Raw genomic sequence first — 22,520 nt, 5'->3', positions numbered from 1 at the left:
TGCTATATTGTTAACCCATAACAATCCCTGACTTGGCTAATATTTCAGGATAAATATATGCACCATTCTTATAATGGCAAAATGATATCAAACCTTCATTTGGTTCTTGGTGGAGGATGCAAGATGTTTGACAAACATAATCCCTAAAAGCAATGCCGCGTTTCATTTCACCGCTGGATGCTTTACAGTGTTATATCTTGCAAGGATGAGTCAGGTGAAAGGTGACACACTCAGTACTAGACAGGAGCACTGAACAAAAAGAAATAAAGAGTAGATACATGTGAGAACTAGAGAAAGAAATTAATTTTTTTCTTACTTAGAAAGGGAAAGTAAAAATCCCAATGAAATATACATAAACGTATGTGTGTGTGTATATATGTGTGTATATATATATATACGTGTGTATATATATATCTATCTACATCAGATAGAGATCTAGACATGTAATGAAGGACAAAATGGGTTGAAAGTCTCCCTTCCCTATCAGTTCCACAGCCTATCAAGCTTTGGAAGTCCTCAATTCCAAACCTGAAGTCCGTAAGTTGGAAAACTTGTTCTCAAATCAAAAGGATAGTAACCAAGACACAGAACAAATTAGGATCTTCAGAAAAATCTGAAAACTCAGTCCAGTATTGAGGAGAGATGAAATAATGAGCAAAAGCAGGGTGGGGAGGGAGGGGCAGGCAGAGAAAGAAATCCAACTTCAAAGGAAGGGCTGGCTTGGTAGAATTCAGAGGTTCCCCAAGCAGCCAAATGTGTGACCGGAGGTAAGCATTCTCTTTTAAGGGGAGATGCTCTCTCATTTAAGGGTCTGTTTCACTATTATTAAAGAAGTATAAAAGAAGAAATAAAGCAAAGGTCAATTTGTACAAGGGAAGGGGAATGAGGTTTCAAAGTCATGCTGTGAAACTTGGAAGAAAGACCTCACAAGTGAAATGGCGATAATTCAAGGCATTCCCTACAGTCCTTGAAAACTTAAAAAAGTTTCCAAAATGAAATCCCCACTCTGGAAAGCTAGATATTAACAACCCTGAGATGGGTGTGCAAAGATGGTCAAAGGACCTTTTCAAATACAGCGACTTCCCTGGAACAGCAGTAACCTGCTGCAGAAGCATAAACCTGCCCCGCTGCCCTGCAGGAGATTTGTCTAGACCAGGAGAATGTTGACCCTGAAATTCCAGCTAGCGAGCTCTCTCCTCTCAAATTCTCAACACCAGACTAATGATTGCTGGATAAACTATGAAAAGAAAGTCTTGCTGGGCTCTGCATACATCTTTACGTACAGTAGGTGCTCAATAAGGACTTATCACAGTAACCAGAAGATAAGTGGGAGGGCTCAAAACACCTCACCACCTAGCAAGGGTTGTGCAGCCCCCCTGATGTACCCAGATTGAAAACTACGGTGAAATGATGCTGCCAAATCCCCATAAACAAGGCTCCATCTTCAGAAGGAGGCTACCAATCAGCTTACACATGAACCCACTACTTTAAAACCACAATCACTTCCATTGCTATTTACCTATCAAATATATTACCTATGTGAATTTACCATGAGCAAAATAGATAAAATGTCAGTCTACTCAATGATCAACATGGGAATGGGTGTCCCTAGGGGATACAACTCTCAGTTTGTATTGTGGTGTATAAGCTATCCAGAATAGGAGATAATAATTTAAAAGAACAACTTTGATCTTCACAGTGCAATAACACAAGGACAGAGACCGGTGGCGAATCAGCATCAGCGGGCTAACGTAGTGATCAGACTGGCGCACATTTCAAAAAAGTCCATGGTGTGGCTGCCCAGGCGCGGTGTTATAGAAGGCACGCTTCCTGTCAAGGAGCTGCTCAGGGATCCACCGGGAGAAGGGCAGTCGGCTGCGGTCGAATCGAAGCTCAGCCTCAGTCTGTGTAAGCCAGCCGCAGAACACGAACGTTGAGGCGTCGAAGACCCAGACTTCTGCTCCGCGACATCATCTGAAACGTACAAATGAACACAAACGACCATGAGACACCTCATTCTTAGGGTCCTTTTCTGAGGATGAGGTAAAATCAAGACAGTAAATGAACAAAGAAATCCACCAGAAAAGACACCACTCTGAATTGCTGGGATTTCTATACGTTATGAGAATTCACAAATATCGACCATGCTTGGAAGTGGCTTGTTGAGTGGAAATGAGATCCACCCGTTTCTGCTAGGTTTCCTTCTACATCCCTCTTGCTCTTCGTGGCTAAACTCCTTGGGAAAGCCACCTACAATAGGAGCCTCTACTTTTTTCCTCTCGCTCTCTTCTTAACTCAAAGTCTGGCTTCTGACCTTCTCATTCAACTGAAACTGCTCTTTCCACAGTTACTAATGATCCCTTACTTGTTACATCTAATTTCTCCGTTCTCATCCTCCTTGACCTCTCTGCAGCCTTTGATACTCTGATGACCTTCTTCTCCTTTATACTCTCCCCTCCCTAGGATTTCGTGGCAGTACTCTGTCTTGGTTTTCCTCCTACATGTCAAAGCACTCCTCCTCCTTCGTCTCCTCTGCTGGCTCTTTATTCAGGTCATTCCAGCTAACAGTGGGGGTCCCCCAAAGCTCTGTCTGGGGTCCTCTTCTTTTCTCACTCTATACTATTTCACTCGGGTGACCTCATCCGTTCCCATGGTTTCAATTATCATCTATGTGCTGATGACTCTTAAGATCTGCTTGTCCAGTCACAACGTTTCTGTTGACCTCCAGACTAGGATCTCCAACTGCTTATTAGACATCATAAACGAGATGTCCCATAGACATCTCAAACTCAACATGTCCAAAACTGAACTCGCCTTTCCTCCTAAATCCTTCCATCTTGCTAATATCCCCACGACTGTAAAGGGGACCTATCACCGTCTGGACAATCCCGTGGCTTACAGCCTCAGTGCCATCCTCCATCCCTTCTCTCATCTCCCATATCCAATCTGGTCAAACTCTTCTAATGTGACCTCCTCTCTGTCTGACCCTGCCACCATACTGGTGCAGGCCCTCAATCACCCTCCTGGACCATGACAACGGCCTTCAGGTTGATACCCCCCAACATGCCTCTCCACGCTCCAGTCCACGCTGTATACAGTCCTCATTCATCTCACGAAAGCACGGGTCTGACCACATCACACCACTCCCATTCAATAAACTCTGATGGCTTCCTATTCCCTTGATGATCAAATATACAGTCCTCCGCTTGACTTTCAAAGCCCTTCACACCTGGCCCCATCCTACCTTTCCGGTCTCCTCACACCTCACTCGCTTCCACGTACTCTACGATCCAGTCTCCCTGCTGTCCCTCAAACACAAAACTACGTCCCTGGACTCAAAGCACTTTCCCTCCTGCCTGGACGCTGTCTTCCAGCCTCTGTGCCCCCGGCTTCCTTTAAGTCTCAAAGTCTCACCATCTACACAAAACCTTTCCAAGTTCTCCTTAATCTTAATTCCTTCCCCGAGACTTCCCCAATTTATTTTGTAATCTCTTGCTTGTACAGAGTTGTTTACATGTTGTCTCCTCATGAGACCCTTGAGAGCAGGGACTGGGATGGTTTTGGGGTTTTGCCTTTCTTTGTATCCTCAGCAGATGCTTAATAAATGTGTACTAACTTGACTAGAAACAGCTCCAGCCTTGGAGTTAGGAGAACTCTGAGTTCAAATCCTACTCCCACAATTAGTAACGGTTGTTATCATTAGCAAACCACTGAGCTTCTCTAAAGTTAAGATTCCTCACATAAAAAAGGACTGCAATACCCACCTCCCAGGATTATTGTGATGAGTGCATGAGTCAATGTTCATGCAAAAAAAAAAAAAAAAAAAAAGATCAGCTATGATGGTGATGGTGATGATTTAAAATCTCTTATCATTCAGGTCATTGCAATGATCCAGGTAAAAGGTGATGAGAGTCTGTTAGAGTAGTGAGAAGAGAACAGATAAAGAGATGTTCTGGAGGCGGGTATGGCAAAATTGGGCAAATGATTAGATACGTGAGGAGTCATGTAGAATGCTGAGGATGCAAACTTGAGAGACGAGGAGGATGATGCTACCTTCAGTCACAACAGGGAAGGATGGAAGAGTTTTGCTTAGTGGGAAAGGTAACAAACTTGGCAAAGCCACAAAACACAAAATTAACTCACAAATGTCATCTGCATTCTTGTTTGTTAGTGATAATGGTAAAAAAAAGGAGCCATAAAAGACCCATTTACAACAAGAAAAGTCATCCACCATTGGAGCAGAGATGAGCAAGGAGAGCTCCAGGCCTGCATCCAGGACATATGCAGAGAAGAAAGCTAAACAGAGTCTGACGAGGTGCCTAGATTTGGGGAGGGAAGGTTTCAAAAAAGAAAACTGAACGACTAAAACTCTACAGAGCAAATTGGCTCAAGAGGGATGGGATGCACTCAAAAATGAAATTCCACTGACCAGCATAAATTCTTCCACTAAGTAAGAAAAGTATTAGCTGTCGAAAGATTCTGGTATGAATGCACTGAAAACACAGCAATCAAGTAAGTTTTTAAAAGGCATGCACAAAAGACCGAAGGAAGAGTAAAGAATTAAGAGTAATTATATGAGGGACAGGATCCTATAAGAATGCCAGAATCCCTAAACTCCGAATGAGCTGAGAGGTAAGAGGAATGCCAAGAATCAAAAGGACTTTGTAACAGATCAAAGAGGGGCTCTGGATGGATGAGATGATATATGTGATCAAACTAGAAAGAAGAACTACTCCATTTTAATTTGGCTTCTGTGTTTTTTTTTTATTACCAAAGAAAATGATCGTAATACTGGTAGATATGGGGGAGGGAGAACGGTCAGCAGGGAATTGGAACCCAAGATATGTAAGGATATGAGGAGGTGGTAAGAGAACACCACCTTTATTCCCCTCAATGATGTTGACTCAATAGGTGTGGACAAACAATATCCCTTGGTACCAAAAGAACTTGAAGATGTGATTGCTGAGTTTCTGCAAATGATCTTTGAAAAATCATGAAAGCGCTAGGTGCCACAGGCTAGCACGCTAATGCTGAAAAAGAGAAGAGAGCAGATTCTTCTGCCACAGTTTGAGGTGTCTGAATTTGATTCCGAGAGAAATCTGAAACTGAGCATTAAAGAGAGAGTTTGTGAGTAGCTAGAAAGGAAATCGAGGATTGCCATAAACTAGCAAGGGTTTATGACAAACCAACACCATTTTCTTTTCTGATCGGGTCTCACTGGTGATAGAGGAGAGGAATGCTATGGAGAGCTTACACCTGACCTTCAGGGAAGCACTGCTTGTGAACAAGACTGGTTGGATGACTGGATCAAGGATGCATGGTCCATGCCAACATGGAAGAAGGCCTCCGGAGTCACTGGCCCTGCTGTGGTCAATATCTTAATAAAGAAGAGAGCATGTTTAACCAACCTGTGGGTAACGTGGAGCTGAGGAGGCTAGCGAACATATTAGTTGGCAGAGTCAGGATCCAGAAAGACCTAGAACTATGCAATGAATCTTAAAATTAAGTAATGATAAATATAAAGGAAAAACCTGGATGTAAAAAAACTAAATGCCTGAGTATAGCAAAAAGGAGGTATGATTATACAACAATTAATAAAGAATAAATGGGGATTTTAGTGAATTGCAAACTCACTCTGAGTCTACAGTGCAATGTGGAAGCCACAAAAGATCTAGGTGATTTTAGGGTATATTAACAGAAGGACAGCATCCCAAAGGGATGGATGTACTCAGCCCCTCTGAGGTCCTCTAGTCAAGGCTAGATATTGCATTTTCTAAATATCATTGACAAGATGGCGCATAAACAGAAACTGGCCAGGGTCTGGTGAAGAAACCTGAATCCCCCCCCCCCCCCCCCAAAAAAAAGAGTATCCACTGAAAGCCTAGAGCAGGGGTAGGGAACCTGTGGCCTCAAGGCCACATGTAGCCTTCTAGGTCCTTGGGTGCAGCCTTTTGACCAAGTTCAAGTTTTACGGAACAAATCCTTTTACTAAGGAGACTTGTTCTGTGAAGTTTGGATTCAGTCAAAGGGCCACGCTTGAGGACCTAGAGGGCCACATGCTCCCCACCCCTGGCCTAGAGAATGGAAGACTAAGGAGTCACATGAAGATATCCTTCAGGTATCTGAAGGGCTTGCACATGAGTTGTTCTGCTTGGTCTTGGAGAGGACCCCATCCACTCAGGGGTAGAAGTCATAAGGGAAAACTTCCTAACAAGCCAAGAGCAGACCCCAGAGGAGAAGCGGCTGCCTCAGGAGGGAGGGGCCTTTCAGCGCTGAAGGTTGTGCTGCACATGCTTGATGAGCAAGGACAATGACTACAAAAGGAATTCTTGCCCAGAACTGCAGAGATGGGTTTTTAAAGAGAGGAGACAAAGCGATTAGCAGCAGAGCACAGCAAGTGTGCCAGTGAAGTACAGGAAATGCCAGAATTTCAGAGCTGAAAGGAGCCCCGGAGGTCATCCCCTCCCACACCTGCACCAACCGCTGGATCCCCCTACAAGAGCCTTCTCCGTGTAAAAGTCTCGGGAAGAGAGATGAAGATAACACAGATGCCTTTGTGGGCACCGTTGTGTGTACACCGAGGCAGCTCCCATCTGATTTTATGCCTATTCAGAATTCTTGTGAAAGACTGTCATTTTCCAGACCTGAAGGGTGCTTTTCATTTCTTTGAACCTCCTTCCATTCTGTGTTTCTTTGGTTAGAGAGCACACAATCACGGATGGCAGATGCCATTCTCAGAGCTGGAAGGAACTGGGAAGGCCATCTAACCCAAGCACTTCCTTCATGGATGAAGAAATCACAGACCAGAAACATTAAGTAAAAAGGCAATCGGGGTCTGAACTCAGATCCTGACTCCAAACGGCCTTCTCCTTCCACTCTCCACGCCAACACGCTGTCCTTATACAGGTGTGAGGTTTTAATACACTAAATTGCTGCCAAACTCCCTCCCACGGGGTGCCTGAGCGGGAGTCAGACCCTGGCCAGCATGGCCTCCTTACCATCGATACTTTTGAAGTCCAGAAGGTAACTTCGATTGTCCACCTGGTATAGCTGAAGGCTCATTTTCACATAATTGCCAGTCATGGGGTTCTTTCTTCTTACTCTAAGATGATACGCATTCACCACCTACAACATGGAACCTTCTTTTAGGTAAAGGATGAGTACAGAAAATGCAATGCTTCCCCTTTACTCTATGAGAAATGTTTAGAATGCACTGTCAATAAGGAAAAAAACATTCTTAAATAACCTTTCAGTTCTATAGGATATTTTCTCAGGCTATTCTCAGACTCCCCTCTGCTGCCACACTCCCTCCATCTACCCTTGAGCTGCAATGAGAAAAGGCCTTAAAGTCCAACTCATAAGGAACATATATTAAATCACAGGATCGTGGAATAATGCTGTGTGCTGATGCATTGGACAGAATGCTAGGTCTAGGATCAGGATGACCTGAGCTCAAATCCAGTCTTAGACATTCACTAGCTTTGAGGCTCTAGCAAGCCATTCAACCTCTGTCTGCCTCAATTTCCTCATCTAAAATATGGGGGAAAACAACAGCACCTCACCTAGTAAGGATCAAAAGAGATAATATTTGTAAAAACACTTGTATAGATGCTAGCTCTAATTATTTATTACTATCATCATTATTAGAAGGGAAGAAATATACCTCATTTTTCAAAATGTTACCACCCACCAACAACATAAAGCATATATCATATGAATAAATGAAGTCAAAAAAATTAAAGAGAATTACCAAATCAATTGGGAAAAATAAGCTCATTTTTAGAAAGGAATTTTAAAAATAATGATATTCCTTTTTAGATGAAACAAGAAGGAAAGAACTCTCTACCTACCACCTTTCTCATTCTACTCAGAAAAGAGATGGGGGAAGAATTTAAGAGAGCTCTTTGAAAGAGTTTCAAAAAATTATTGATCCACATATATAAATGTATAAATATTGAAACAAATAGTATTTCTTTCTTCAAACAAATCAATTAAGCATATGGCAAATTTTAGATCATTTCTTCCTTTTCATTTTTTATTGAAAGAAATAAGGAAAGTGTCATTATTAATTCCCAAAGGGAAATGGAAAATGGCTTTCTAAAATGATAAAATGCATTTGACAAGTATTTGAATGGAATCTGAATCAATCAAGAACAATTTGGCTTTTTTTTTTACTTTTAATGGCAAAATTTGTGCTGAGAGTGTGCAAATCATATGCACCTGAAAATCTGTCAGGTTTTCTCAACAGAGAGAAAAGCATCCATCCCCTGAAGGCAAAACCAATGGCCTGGGGGGGAGGGGGTAATAGGTATGCTGTCCACACACTCACTGCCACAGCCTCCTAGCAAGTGAATCCTTTAAAGAAAGAAAAAAGAAAAACATACTATCTGTGGAGTCTCAGGACATGCAATTGCTGGAGCTCAGGCTGAAACAGGTGAGCTATTTTCTCAGGTGTTGTCAAGTTGATAAACATACTTGGCAAGGGATTCTCCACTAGAATTAGAAATATGGACAGTTTTCCAGCATCGCCCAGTTCTGTAAAGAGAAATGTTTGTCTTTCCACCCTGACAAAAAGAAAGGATTATAAAGAAGAAGAAGAAGAAGAAGAAGAAGAAGAAGAAGAAGAAGCAGCAGCAGCATACGGCACATCATTAATAAGAACGGGGCTTATTAGCCAAAACTATTAAAATCATTTTAAGTACATGTGAATTAGACACAGTTAAGATGCCACCAGCTAGTAACTCACTGTGCTGCTGTTCACTGACCTCATGACTCAGTTCATCAGCTCAGACTGACACACCATACAGGGAAATAATTTATGAGAAAGGGTCAGGAATCACAACTATGTCCTACCTTCCATTCATAATCCAGCTGCTTCATAGCCCGGTAGACTTCATTCATGATATCGTAGGGTTTGCTTTGACTGCGAATCCCCAGGTGCCACTTGGCTTTTTTCACAGCTAGAGATTTGGGCTTGGTGGTATTCAGAGCATCCAGCGGGCATTTGGCCTTGGGGCTGTCTGACACTAGAGGTGGCATCCGTTCAGGGTGCGGCTTCAGCCCGATGGGAATGTGCATGGTGCTGTCATCCATGAAGGAGCCGGTGGGCGGGCTGGAGGCAAGGTAGAACTCGCTGGCCTGGTTCATGATTCTCCGGTTGTCGATGATGAGATGGTAAGCCACGGCCAGCTGGTCTTGAGGGTCTCCACTGTACAAGCTGTTTATCACCTCCGACTCTGTGCACTCAAACTTTTCACACACTTCCTTCACAGCTTCATCATCGATGACGTTCGCATCATAGGAAGGGTCTTCAGGAAACAAATAACTGGGTAAGTCTTGTTTAAACCACTCATGCTCTCTAGGAAAAATAAAAGGTCATGAGAATAGGAAAAGTGGCTTCGTGGAGAGAACGGAGAACGGGGCTCAGCAACGAGAAGATGTGGGTTCAAGTCTCTCCTTTGGTTCATCCTGGTTTTGTGACTCCTTTAAATCACTTACCATCTCCATGCCCCCAGGAAACTATCTAAGACTATAAAGAGAAGAACAGGAGCTGACCTGCAGCGGTCTAGGGACTTCCCTCATCCGGCAGGAGCCAATGACAACAACAGCAACAAAAAGTAAGCTGTGCTTTGGAGGCCCTGGCCTAATTCAGAATTATTCAATAATAAAGGCTCATTAACATAAATTACAATTATTCAAATATGTAATAAGGGGTCTAGTAATTAAAACATCAAAGGAACTTTTGAACCAAAAGGTAAGAACAAATCCATCGGCATCTCAACATTTAATACTTCATAATGACAACAGGCACTAAATAATATTCGTTAATGACTAAGCATGGTATTCTTTGATTTTAAAGTGGAACCCGCTACACAGTGATGGTGCCCCACCTTCCCCAGACTCTCTCTGCTGCTCACTAATCCCTCATCGCCCCTCTTAATGAATGACTCCCTATCCTTCCCTACAGGCAGCTACGTGGTACAGAGGATGGAGCGCTGGGCCTGGAGTCAAGAAGACTCATCTTCCTGAGTTCAAATATGGCCTCAGACACTTACTAGCTGTGTGACCCTGGGCAAGTCACTTCACCCTGTTTGCCTCAGTCTCCTCTTCTATAAAGTGAACTGGAGAAGGAAATGGCAAACCACTCCAGCATCTCTGCTAAAAAAAAAAAAATTAAAAAAAAACAAACAAACCACAAATGGGGTCACGAAGAGTCAGAGATGACTGAAAAATGACTGAATTGAATCTTTCCCTACAACAATTTTCCCAAGCTTCTTCCTCTCCTTAAAACTCCAGTGCTTGCCTCCATGCCGTCCCCCACTACACACACACACACACACACACACACACACGATCATGACTCAGTCTTCTACTTCATTGAGATGACTAAGGCCAGACGACCCATGCCTCATCAATCATACTTCTTTTGCCCACATTTCTCCCACATCCACTGCCTCTTCTCTCTCTCTTTCCCTCCTTCTCCTCTAGCTAAGGCCTCCGCCTCTGCCCTTGGATCCACCCCTTCTCTCCTCTCCAGGATCCTGCTCCAACAAGCATCACTCGCCTCTCGTGCACCTTCAGTCTCTTCCACTCCAGGAAGCTTTTTCTTCCCATACGTCCGTGCACTTTCTCAAATCTCCCCTGCCCCCACGCTGCTCTCTGCATGCTCCCACACTAGCTAGGTACCAGCCTCACTGACCCTTCCTTGCTAAGCTTCTTTTTTTTTTTTTTTTTTTTTGCTGAGGCAATTGGGGTTAAGTGACTTGCCCAGGGTCACAGAGCTAGTAAGTGCTAAGTGTCTGAGGCTGGATTTGAACTCAGATCCTCCTGACTCCAAGACCAGAGCTCTATTCACTGCGCCACCTAGCTGCACCCCCCCAGCTAAGGTTCTTGAAGAAGCCGCCTACAGCTGACATCTCTGGTTTCTTACCACCCATCGCCATCAGCAACTCCAATTCTCCAAAACCTGCTATGACTTAGTTTTACTCCTTCCCAATCTTTACCCGTCACTCACACCGCTCCACACACTGAACCTCTCTTCTCAATCGTCAGATCTAAGGCCTTCGTTTCAGCCATCCTCCTCGACCTCTTGATGGCACTCGACTCTACTGACCCAACCTCCCCAAGCCCTGGAGAGGATGCTGGGACTGGAATCGGGAAGACTTGGGTTCAGAATCCTGCCCCAACACTCGCTCTGGGAAAGCTGACGAGTCGCTTGTCCTCTCTGGGTGGGCCTGGCCTCAATGGCCTCGAAGGTCCCTTCCAACTCCAGATCGATGATGCTGGTGGACTTTCTCCTGAGATGTTGCATTCTGCTGGTTTCTCTCACCTCTCCAACCAAACCTCATGCCTCTTTTAATGCCTCGTTTTCCTCCTCCCAACCAATCCTGAAGGTCATGACCTCCATTCTCATGTCTTGTTTCTTGACAGTCTATGACTACCATTTAATTTCTGGATGCTTCCTCATCAGTATCAAGTTTTGTTTTGTTTCCAGCTCAGACCTCAGTCTGCCTTTCTGCACCATTGCCCTCTCCCGTCCCCACCCTGCCCCACGCCCCTACTTCTGCTCTCAGGGGCCAACCGAACCAGTCCAGCCTCCCTTGGCCACGACCACACGTCTATGAGAATAAAAATGATGGAGGCTGTGTTTGTAGGTGCCGAGATCACAGGGTAGAACTTATGATAAGCTTGGCTGTGATGATGAGTCTTGTGGAGGCTTACCTGTCCACGGGAAACTAATCTCAAACCAGTTTGCTTCATGCACACTATTAAACAACTCTCAGGAAAGATGGCTTTCTCTCACTAACACTGCCCTGATTTTGATATAGAATGGGAAATCCAGCCTAGAAAGGTTATGTAAATCACCTCTCAAAACTGAGAAATCCCCGCCCCTGCACCACAGGCAATTTGTAAACGTCAAGAAAGGTCATTCCGTCCGGTTGTTCAGCTGTGTCCCACTCTCCTTTACCCCGTTTGGGGTTTTCTTGGCAGAGATCCTGGACTGGTTGGCCATTTCCTTCTCCAGCTCATTTTACAGATGAGGAAACTGAGGCAAACAGGGTTATGTGACTTGCCCAGGGTCACACAACTAGTAAGTGTCTAAGGCCAGATTTAAACTCATGAAGATGAGTCTTCTTGACTCCAGGCCCACTACACCACCAATCTAAGCCAAATGAATTAATAAATGAAAAAAAAAAATTTACAATAAAGAGAAGGGACTTGTATGCAATCATGCCTTGCCAAATCAAGATTTTCTCCACAAAATTTAAATATACATATATAGTACATATGTATATATAAGTATATATGTATATGTGTGTGATTATATATATACCTGAAAGCTACAAATCCAACACTTAAAACTTTCTAAAATTGACTCTAAAGTCAACTTACGTTTCAAGGTTACAAAAATTTGAAAATAACTCAAATTAAATTCCTGAAATCAAGTTACTTTACAAAGTTAATATTGCTGAAGAATGAGATATGTGGTGGTTTTATACCATATATTTGATACCATTTATTGCACCATATTTACCTTCTGTTTCCTCCTCCTCCCTTCCCTAATGCTAAAATTATCCATCATTTTAGAAATTTATACAAGTTAACGAAATTGTAATTTATAAATTGTTGTTTAAAAAAAGACAGCTCCTGCTTATAGATGTCTTGGTGTGTACAGCAGTAGGCAGAGATGCACGAGTCTTACAAAGTCAGGTCCTTCCTTTGCAGATAACGTACCTTCAAAAGGTCCTTTCTGACGTGTTCATTTCCAGAACTCCTTTTTTTGCTTTTTGGAGAGGCAACTGGGGTTAAATGACTTGCCCAGGGTCACACAGCTAGTAAGTGCCAAGTGTCTGAGGCTGGATTTGAACTCAGGTCCTCCTGACTCCAAGGCCAGAGCTCCAACCATTGCACCACCTAGCTGCCCCTCCAGAACTAACTCTTACAACTTGAACCTCTCTGTTTTCCTCTGTATTTAGATCCTGACCCTGGTGGGGAGGGGAGGAAGGAGGACACCCCTGAGCTTCAGAGGAAGGCTGGGCTCTGCCAGGGGCCGGGAGGGCAGTTGGGCCTGTTCATAAAGGAATACTTAAAGACCCTTTTCTTGGCCTGCTGCCTGCTCAAGCTTTCCTCCTGGGGCTTTCTTCCGCTTTGCTGCTAAATTTCTAAAAAGGCTAATCTACGTCCCATCTCACTCCTGACTAACCACCTCTGCAGGTGACGACTGTGAGACGCTGGGAACGGGGTGGGCGGAAGCCCGAGTCAGAGCGAGCTTCAAAGAGCATGGGGCCCAGCCTGGCCCTGAGGATGGAAGACCGCCAGGGAAGACCCAGGAAGGGCTGCCAGGGCTGGCCCATCCTGCTCTGGGGTGGCTTGAATGGCGTGGTTCTTCCTCACGTCGAGCCGCAGCTGGCTTCAACAAACTCCCCCAAGTGTTCCTAGTTCTGTCCACCAGGACTGAGAGAACACATCATGCGCCGCTTCCCCACAAGAGCCCTGCACACAGGTGAAAGCAGGGGTCGTGCCCCTACTCACACTTCTCTTCTTCAGGCTAAACAACCACTTTGCCCTTGGACTGGTCCATGCCAGGCATCATCTCAAGTCTCCTCACAATCCTGTTGCCATTTTTGACTGACTTCCATTCATCAATGCTATTCCTAAACTGTGACCCCTATGGCTGAACACAATATTCCAGATAGAGTCTGACCATGGGAGGGAACAAAGTGGGGGAGGGGGAGAAAGGGGAGGTGGAGAGAAGAGGAAGAAGGAGAAGGAGGAGGGGGGAGGGGGGAGGGAGACAGAGACACACCAGGAAGGTGGGGGGGGGGCGGGTGTCTTTCCCCAAGACTTTGTCTCGTTTCTTACTTTACAACATTTCCCTTGCAGACCTAGCCCACTTTCATGATTTTGATAATTACCTCTACTCCCAATACTCCCTGGCTTATTCTTAAAGCTCTACTATTTGCTCTGAGCTCTAGGCACTCATCTTCAACTGCTTGCTGGCAGCTAGGGGGCTTAATGGATAGAGCACCAAGACCAGAGTCTATGCTCCTATGTTACTTTTCCTTCCCTTCCCAGAGTCAGGAAGACCTAAGTTCAAATCCAGCCTCAGACACTTACTAGCTATGTGACCCTGGACAAGTCACTTAACCTGGTACCTCAATTCCTTCAACTGTAAAATGGGAAGATAATAGCATCTATTTCCTAGGGTTGCTGTGAGGATCAAATGAGATTGTATTTGTAGAGAGCTTGGCATGGTGCCTAGCACCTAGTGGGCACTCTATAAATTTTTATCGTATAGGCCTTTCTCCTAATGCCCCCTCTGTCCTGCCTGCCACCTTCTCATCTGTCTGCCAAAATAATTTTTTGTCTTCAGAGCCAGGGCTGGTGCCAGTTCATCTGCAAAGTTTCCCCTGATTCTCCACCCCACACCCACCCCCCAGCTGAGAGTGACCTTCCTTGTATTCCTCTGGGTCTTTTTTCTAGATGTCTCCTTCATGCCCATCACATCCCACCTTGTTATCACACTGTGAATGTCTGTCACAGCATTCTCTCATTGGATTGTAATCTCTGAGAGGCAAGTCAAACGGCACTCATTAAGCACCCAGTCAGTGCCAGGCCTTGTGCTAAGAGAAGGAACAATGTTGTTGTTCCTCTTTGTATATCCACTGCCTGGCACACAGAGGTGCTTCATAAATGTTTATCGAATTGAGCACACACAGCACTGTTATGGCAGACTAACTGTTAACACAGTAAACAAATACTACAGCCACCACTTACATCCTCCATGGGTCAGGTGTCTTAAAATAGGCATTCTAGTTTGTGTAAGTCAAGGATGAGGATCTAGAAATACGTCCAGATAATCTGTTTGTAAACCAACACCTGCTGAAATGGTAGGCAGGAACAAGAAACCTCTGAGGGCTCTGACATGAGGAGATGCATGCATTGGGGAATGCCTCACCCTGGCATGTGGGCACTATAAAAAGCTTCTCCCCATCGGTTGCCAAGCCAGCAACTGCACTTTCCAAAGCCTCTCCCATATCAGCCTTCCACAGCAAGCCCACCAGCAGCTATTTAAAGAGTTTAAACTCAGCAAATATCTTTGTGTTTAATTTATTTAAATAAAGCTAAGATCTAGAAATTTATACCCATCTACCGGGCTGAGATGGCAGTAACAAAAAACGTAAAATCCTCTTAACAATGGTTACTGAATTGAAAGGGGCACAGTAAAAACCAGCAGTTACCTTATATCTTTGATGGTTGCTCGTTTCAAGGGATCCACTTGCAACATGTGCATGAGGAGAGTAGCAACAGAACGGTTTAGATACTCTGGGATGTAAAAAACACCTCCCCGAATTTTCTTAAACAACGTTGGGACGTGTTCATCATCAAAGGGCAGCGTACCACAGAGGAGGGCATACAGAATCACACCGCAGCTCCAAATGTCAACCTCAGGCCCCGCGTACAACCTGAAGGAGAGATGAGGGAGGGGGACGCTGAGAGGGGCGTGGCAGGTGGGCTCTACTCACGGACCACCGCCCAAAACCACCCCCACCAAATAGCACTGTCGATTCCAACGTCTTGAACTCCTTGGCCACCAACCTCTTTGTCAACATGTTCTCCCACCAAGAAGAGCTCATCCAATCACAAACAACGCTGTAACAAAAAGACTCACGTGACAAAACAACTTCCAAGCCGTGGCCTGTTTCAAAGAAAAGTTGGTACGACAAAATCCCAGTAGGTGGAAGTATATAGAGAGCCCTTTGGGGTTTACTGCTACAGCCATGGACAGTCAGAAGAGGAGAGCAGGCAGAGCGCCGTTCTTAAGTACTTCAAGTTCACTTTGCCTCTCTGGGCTTACTGCAACAACAAAGCGAGAGAGCCCCCAAAAAAGGTACCGAATCCTGCATGCCTTTTGGCTCAGCCATACCACCGCAGAGTCTGTGCCTCAAAGAGATCCAAAGAAGAGGAAAAGGACACAAGGATGTACGTATGTTTTACAGCTGCTCTTTTTTCATGGTGGCAAAGGAAATGGGTACCCATCCACTGAGGAATGGTTAAACAAATTATGCCACAGGGATACTACTGTTCTGTAAGAAATAGTGAAAGGGATGGTTTCAGAGAAACCTGGGAAGAGCTGCATGAAATGAAGCAGAGGGAAGGGGCCTGAAGAGCAGGACCGATGTAACAATATACACAACACAACACTGTAAAGACAAATAGCTCTGAAAGGCTTAAGAACGCTGATCCACACAAGGACCAACCACAGCTGCCAGAATCTGATGATGAAGCACACTGCCCACCCCCAACCAGCAGAGAAGTGGAGGACTCAAGAGGCGGCAGGAGGAGACGGACTAGTGCGCGTGGCTAATGGGGGAACTCCTTTGGCTTGACCATTCATATTTGTTACAAGGGGTTCTGGTTGAATTTTTTCCTTGAGAGGGGTAGAAGGGAGAAAAAATAAATCTTGACTGAAATAAATGAAATTTTAAAAAACAATAAGACGATAATTTGACTTATATAATCTCTAAGATTTGGCCATCTCTAACAATCTATGATTCTATTACAGAAGTGACTTAGCTCACTTCATCCTGAATACATCTTCCTATTATTCATTGTTCTCAGTGGCAACCTGGGCTTAAGATTACATTTAAATATGCACGTATGTGCCATCTGGGGGTTAGATCTTTACCTACAGGTTAGCTATGTTTACATTTACAGTATTATTATTCCTTTTTACTCTCATTCTCTTTCTCACTCTCACACATACACATACACACAACACATATGACACATATACGCATGCACGCATACACACACACACATACACACACACACACACACCACATTACCATTGCTTAGACACCACTGGCACACAACAATCTCTGATAATTAACTATGGGCCTACAATTCCAACAAATGAATCTAACTATTTATCGTTTAGAATGTGTCTTGCCTTCCTGTCCAAACTACCCGCCTTGTTGCCTGCAACAATGGGTAACTACTGTTTTCTTTCCTCAAATGATTTCTTTCCACTTACAATAGAATTTTGGTTTTTGCTTGGAGAGAACCTCACTTAGACAATTAAAAGTCACATTAATACTAACACAGACTAAAGATCAATACCACAAAGATGTTTAGTAACCAGCAGGATGGCTTTGAAAGTAAAAGGTGGCATTTGTTATACTCTTTAAAAGGAAAGCCAGTCATGCACAGTAGAGTCAAAGATTTTTACAACCCTCTCGGTTCTACTGATTGTGTCAAAGTGTTCATATTGGTTAAAATCAGAATTTTTTAAAAAAAAGTTGTCTAAGAGCATGAATTTCACTAAACTCCTTTTACAATAAAAGCTATCATGCTGCCCACTGACCTACCAGTGCCTGGTACATAATAGGCACTTGATAAAATAGCATTTAATTGATTAAATAAGCAAGGAGACAAGACTTTGTTCTATATGCAATCCACTAAAAAAAAAAAATGCCCACTACTATTACATACTTTGATCAACTAATATTTCTTAAGGGTTTACTATGTGTCATATACTGTGCTCAGTACAGGGTACAAACAAATAAAAAAGCAAAAACAATCCCTGCCCTCAGGGAACTTACATTTTTTCCCCTCTTAAAAAAAAAAAAATGACCAGGTATCCCATCTCACTCAAGCTGGAAAGGTAGGGACTCCTCATGGTCTTAAACCTACTCCTGATCAGCACAGGAATTCTGACCACCTCGGGAAGCCTGTGAACCCCCAGATTCTGGAGGCCCCCCATGTTCATGTTGACCTCAGTGCAGACCTCTGGGCCCACTGCAGCCCAGAATTTCCAAGTTCAAGAGATGGGACAGCCTCAGCCTGCCCAGCAGCTGGGATCACAGGTGTGCATCACCATGCCCAGTGAACATCTGGTCTAACATAGGAGACAACGTATAAATCTGAGTTTTCAAGAAAAATATAGTGGAGATAGAAGGGTATATGGAGGGGGAGGAAGAGACTGAAGCCTCAAAATGCTTACTCTGCCTGCACTTTGCAGAGGCAAAAGGAATATACAAAAAAGGTTATCCACATATTAATGATAAACTCTAAAGAGAGCCCAGAGTCCCTAAAAATGTGTGCTCCCTCCCATTTATTCTTTGCCAGAAAAAAATTGACTCCAGTGAACTCTCAAGGAGCTTTCTCTCCTGAAAACAAGTTATCCTAAATGGATATTGGGAAATGATGAGCAAAAAATGGAATCATATTCACAGAAGTTCACATGATCTCAGAAAGGATCTCTGCTAAGCAGCCCCTTAGCCACAGCCTTAACTTAAGAACTGGTCAGCCATCGTCCAGTGGGAGATCCTGAGGAAGCCCAGGCCATTCTTGTCAAGGCTTAATGTTGGGGCTCAATGTGGCCTCTCCAAAATTTCTCTACACAACTCTGTGTGGAATCACTGTTATGTGCTAAGATCTCTCAAGTGAAGAGAGAATCTTTGGAAAACAGAACCTTCACTGATGCATTACCTGCCTGAGATGACTTCAGGTGCTGCATAATTTGGAGACCCACAGCTTGTTCTTAGAAATTCACCATCTGACATCATATTTGATAAACCTGAAAATAAAAATATGGTTTACCTAGTGCTAAATATTTCTAATGTTTAAATATCATCATCAACAGCAGCTTTAGAACTGTCAGGGATATATTGCCTTTCCACATGTCATTCATCCTATTTTTTAAAATATTATCATGAACTACGTGAAAAGTAAATGGTTATGGGCATTTTCAAGGCAGAGGAGGTCATTTATTAATATTGCATTTTAAGACATGGAGGTAAGAAAAAAAATCTCATCAAAAGACAAATGAAATGTCAAAGCCTATGGAGCTTTGAAATGCTGGTCTATTTTTCACAATGCAATGATTTCAAATAAATTATTTACCAAATATCATCAGTTTCAGTTATAGTTTAAGTGAACCCTGCAGCCTGGGAGTATTTTGGCAATTTAAAGGTGGAAAACGCAGTCCACTGACTTACTTCAAAAACAAAACAAAACTCCTTTTAAAAGACCCCTGGCTCTGCCACTGCATATGCTTCTAGAAAAGTGACTTCTGAGCAGAAGCAGGAGAACACCGTAACAGCCACACTGTGCGATAACTTGACTCTTCTCAGCAATGCAAGGATCTAAGACAACTCCAAAAGACTCATGATGGAAAATGCCATCCACATCCAGAGAGAGAGCTGTGGAGTCCGAATGCAGATGGAAGCAGACTATTGCTCTCCTTTTCCTTTATTGTTTTGTTTTGTTGTTTCATTCTCATGGTTCCTCCCATTAGTTCTAATTGTGCTTTACAACATGACTAATGTGAAATGCATTTAATAGGAATGGATATGTAGAGCCTCTATCAGACTGCATGCCATCTTGGGGAGAGCGGAGGGAAAAGAGGGAGAGAAAATTTAAAACTCAAAATCTTATGGAAGTGAATGTTGAAAACTAAAAATATACAAATTAAGTTAAAAAGAAAAGAAAAGTCCCTTCCCATCTCTGGGCCTCAGTTTTACCATTTGCAAAAGAAGGAGTTAGTCTGGATGATCGCTAAGGTCTCTCCCAGTTCAAATGTTTTTTTTTTAATCAAAGTTTTATTGATGTTTTATTTTTACATTACAAATATGTACGGATTACCCCCAGTCCTTAAGAGGACTCTTATTAAAATGGAAAGCACTTAAGTAAAACTAACAATACATGGATCTCATTTCAAAGAGTATGCAACACTGCACTGCTGTAACATCTTCCCCATCTCAGTAGTTTTATTTTTTTTTAATTAACAGAAATCTATTTTCTCATTCTCCCACCTCCTACCCCATTGAAAAAAAAGAAAAAAAATATTTGTAATAAAAATTCAAAGTCAAGCAAAACAAATTCTCTCATGAGCCGTATGCAAAAATATGTCTCATTCTACCCCCAAACTCTATCCCCTCTCTTAGAGGAGGCGGGCCCCACATTTCATAATTGGTCCCTTGGAATCATGAAGATCACTGTACTGATCATGGTTCTTACGGCTTTCAAATGTCTTTGTCTTTACAACATTGTTGCTAGTATAGAACTTGTTCTCCTGAATCTGCTCATCTGATGCTTCCTCAGTTCCTAAAAGTCCTCAGAACTGTTCATTTTTCTATTACGGATGTTACGGCACAGACTGATCTGGCACTGCACACTTCCCTTGCATCAGTTCAGACAAATCTTTCCATGTCTCTGGAATCATCTATTTCCCCATTTCTTAGTGCGCAATAGTGTTCCCTCACATTCATATACCTCACAATTTATTCAATCATTCCTCAACGGATGGCCATCCCTTTAGGTTCCAATTTTTTGCCCCCCAAAAACTGCAACTAGATGGCGCAGGGGATAGAGTGCTGGATCTGAAGTCAGAAAGACCTGAGTTCAAATCTGGACTTAGACACTGACTCGCCGTGTAACCCTGGGCAAGTCACAACTTCCACCTGCCTCAGTTTCCACAACTACAAAATGGGGATAATGACAGCATCGACCTCGCTAGGTTACTGTGTGGACTAAATGAGATAATATTTGTTAAGCACCTAGCCCAGTGCCTGGCACTAATTTATTTATGACATATTTAGACCTTTTTATTGATGTCACATCCCCAGGCAGAGTTTACTTAGGTATAAGATGTGAGATGCTGGTCTCAATCTAATTTCTTCCATCTTTCTCCCAGTTTTCCCACCATTTTTGGTCACACAGTAAATCTGTATCCCAGGGGTTAGGGTGTTTGTGTTTCTCACATACAAGGGCACCAGACACATTTGTTCTTGTATGTTGTCTACCTAAATTGTTCCAATGACTGATCTCTCTGGTTTTTAACCAGCACCAAATTGCTCTGTGTCTAGTGTGAGATCTGGCACTGAGAAGCCTCCTTCCTTCCCACCTCCTTTCATTATTTCCTATGAGATTCTGGACCTTTTCCACCTCTATTTGAATTTTGCTGTTTTTTCTAATTCTCTAAAATAAGCCTTTGGTAGTTTGATTGCTATGGCACTGAATAAGTAAATTCATTGTGTTAGTATTGCTATTTTTATTCTATTGACTTATCCCTTCCATGAGCAATAAGTATTTTTTCAATTATTTAAGCCTGTTTCTATTTTTGTAAACAGTGGTTTCCTCTTGAATTTATATAATTTTAGGTATATTTTGAGAGATTCTCAAGTATTTTATACATTCTATACTTAGTTTCAATACTCTGAGTTGGGTTTTATTGGTGTTATGAGTTATATAGAAATGCTGATGATTTGTGTGAATTTATTTTGCATCCTTCAAATTTGTTAAATAATTGGGTTTTTTTTTTAGTTGATTCTATAGAATTCCTTAAGTACATCATCTCAGCATCTGCAAAAAGTGATCATTTTGCTTCTGCTTTACCTCCACTTATTTACTCAAGTTTTTTTTATATTTTCTTATCACTATACCCACCACTTCTAGCACTACATCAAATAGAAGTGATTACAATGCACACCTTTCATTGATCTCTGATTTTACTGGAGAGGAATCTAGTTTATTGGTTATAATGGTAGTTCTTAGTTTTAGATAATACTATTTATCATTTTGAGGAAAGTATTATTTATTCCTAGGTTTTCTAATGTTTTTTACAAGATGAATATTCTATTTTGTCAACAGATTTTTCTGTATCTATTGATATAACCACATGATTTTTATTCATTTTGTGACTAATATGGTAAAGTTTACAGTTTTCCAAATATTAAACCAACCCTGAATTCCTGGTATAAATCCAACCTGTATAATAGTGTATGATCTTTGTGATATGTTGCTTTAACCTCTTTTCTTAAGTTTTATTTTAAATGTTTGCATTGATGTTTATTAGGGATATGGACCAATAGTTTTCTTTTTCTGCTTTAACTCTCCCTGGTTTAGAATCAAGACCATGCTAGTGTTTAAGAAGAAACTTATTAGGATCCCTTCTTTTGGTATTTTTTGCAAACAGTTTTTGTAATAATGGAATTGTTCTTTGAATGTTTTATAGAATTCACTTGTGAATTTATCTGGTCCTACAGTTTTTCCCTTCGGAAGCTCATTTATGGCTTCTTTAATTTGTACCTATGAAAATAAGTTACTTTAGTTCTTTATTTCTTGTTTTGTTAATCTAGGTATTTTGTATTTTTTTAATATTCATTTATTTTATTTAAGTTGTCAGTCTTATGGGAATATAGCTGGGCAAAATACTTTCTAATAATATCTTTTATTTCTTCTTCATTATTATGAATTCTCTTTTTTCACTTTTGATACTGGTAATTTGATTTTCCTCCTCTTTTTGATCAAATTAGTTTTTTTTTAAAAAAAGGTCTTAGTTTTATTTAATTCTTTTTTTTCAGTTTTATTAATCTCTTTTTTACATTTAAGATTTATAATTTGGTGTTTACTTGGGGGGGGCAGTTTCATTAGTTGGTTTTCTAATATTTTTAAATGCATTCCCAATTTATTGATCTGTTCTTTCTATTTTTTTAATAAAAGTAGAGATATAA

The 22,520-nt window shown here is 42.2% G+C and overlaps 1 protein-coding gene across 2 annotated transcripts in view; it reads right to left on the bottom strand.

The window, feature by feature from the left end:
- Positions 1 to 670: 670 nt before the first annotated feature.
- Positions 671 to 22,520, bottom strand: part of PRKAA2 (protein kinase AMP-activated catalytic subunit alpha 2) — a 68,806-nt gene continuing 46,956 nt past the window's right edge. Inside the window, exons 5-9 of one of the 2 annotated variants that reach the window (XM_027852814.1) lie at positions 18,496 to 18,583; positions 15,243 to 15,467; positions 8,854 to 9,358; positions 6,999 to 7,125; positions 671 to 1,974 (exon numbers count right to left, since the gene is read on the bottom strand). In XM_027852814.1, the coding sequence (XP_027708615.1) occupies positions 1,739 to 1,974; positions 6,999 to 7,125; positions 8,854 to 9,358; positions 15,243 to 15,467; positions 18,496 to 18,583 (1,181 nt within the window). In that variant the 3' untranslated portion in view covers positions 671 to 1,738. The remainder of the gene's footprint in view (positions 1,975 to 6,998; positions 7,126 to 8,853; positions 9,359 to 15,242; positions 15,468 to 18,495; positions 18,584 to 22,520) is intronic. The other variant, XM_027852815.1, reaches the window with a different exon arrangement.

The sequence above is a fragment of the Vombatus ursinus genome, unplaced genomic scaffold (assembly GCF_900497805.2).
Source record: "Vombatus ursinus unplaced genomic scaffold, bare-nosed wombat genome assembly UNPS02009824.1, whole genome shotgun sequence".
Classification (NCBI taxonomy): Eukaryota; Metazoa; Chordata; class Mammalia; order Diprotodontia; family Vombatidae; genus Vombatus; species Vombatus ursinus.
The sequence above is the reverse complement of the archived record's forward strand: the minus strand, read 5'-3'. Positions and strand labels throughout refer to the sequence as shown.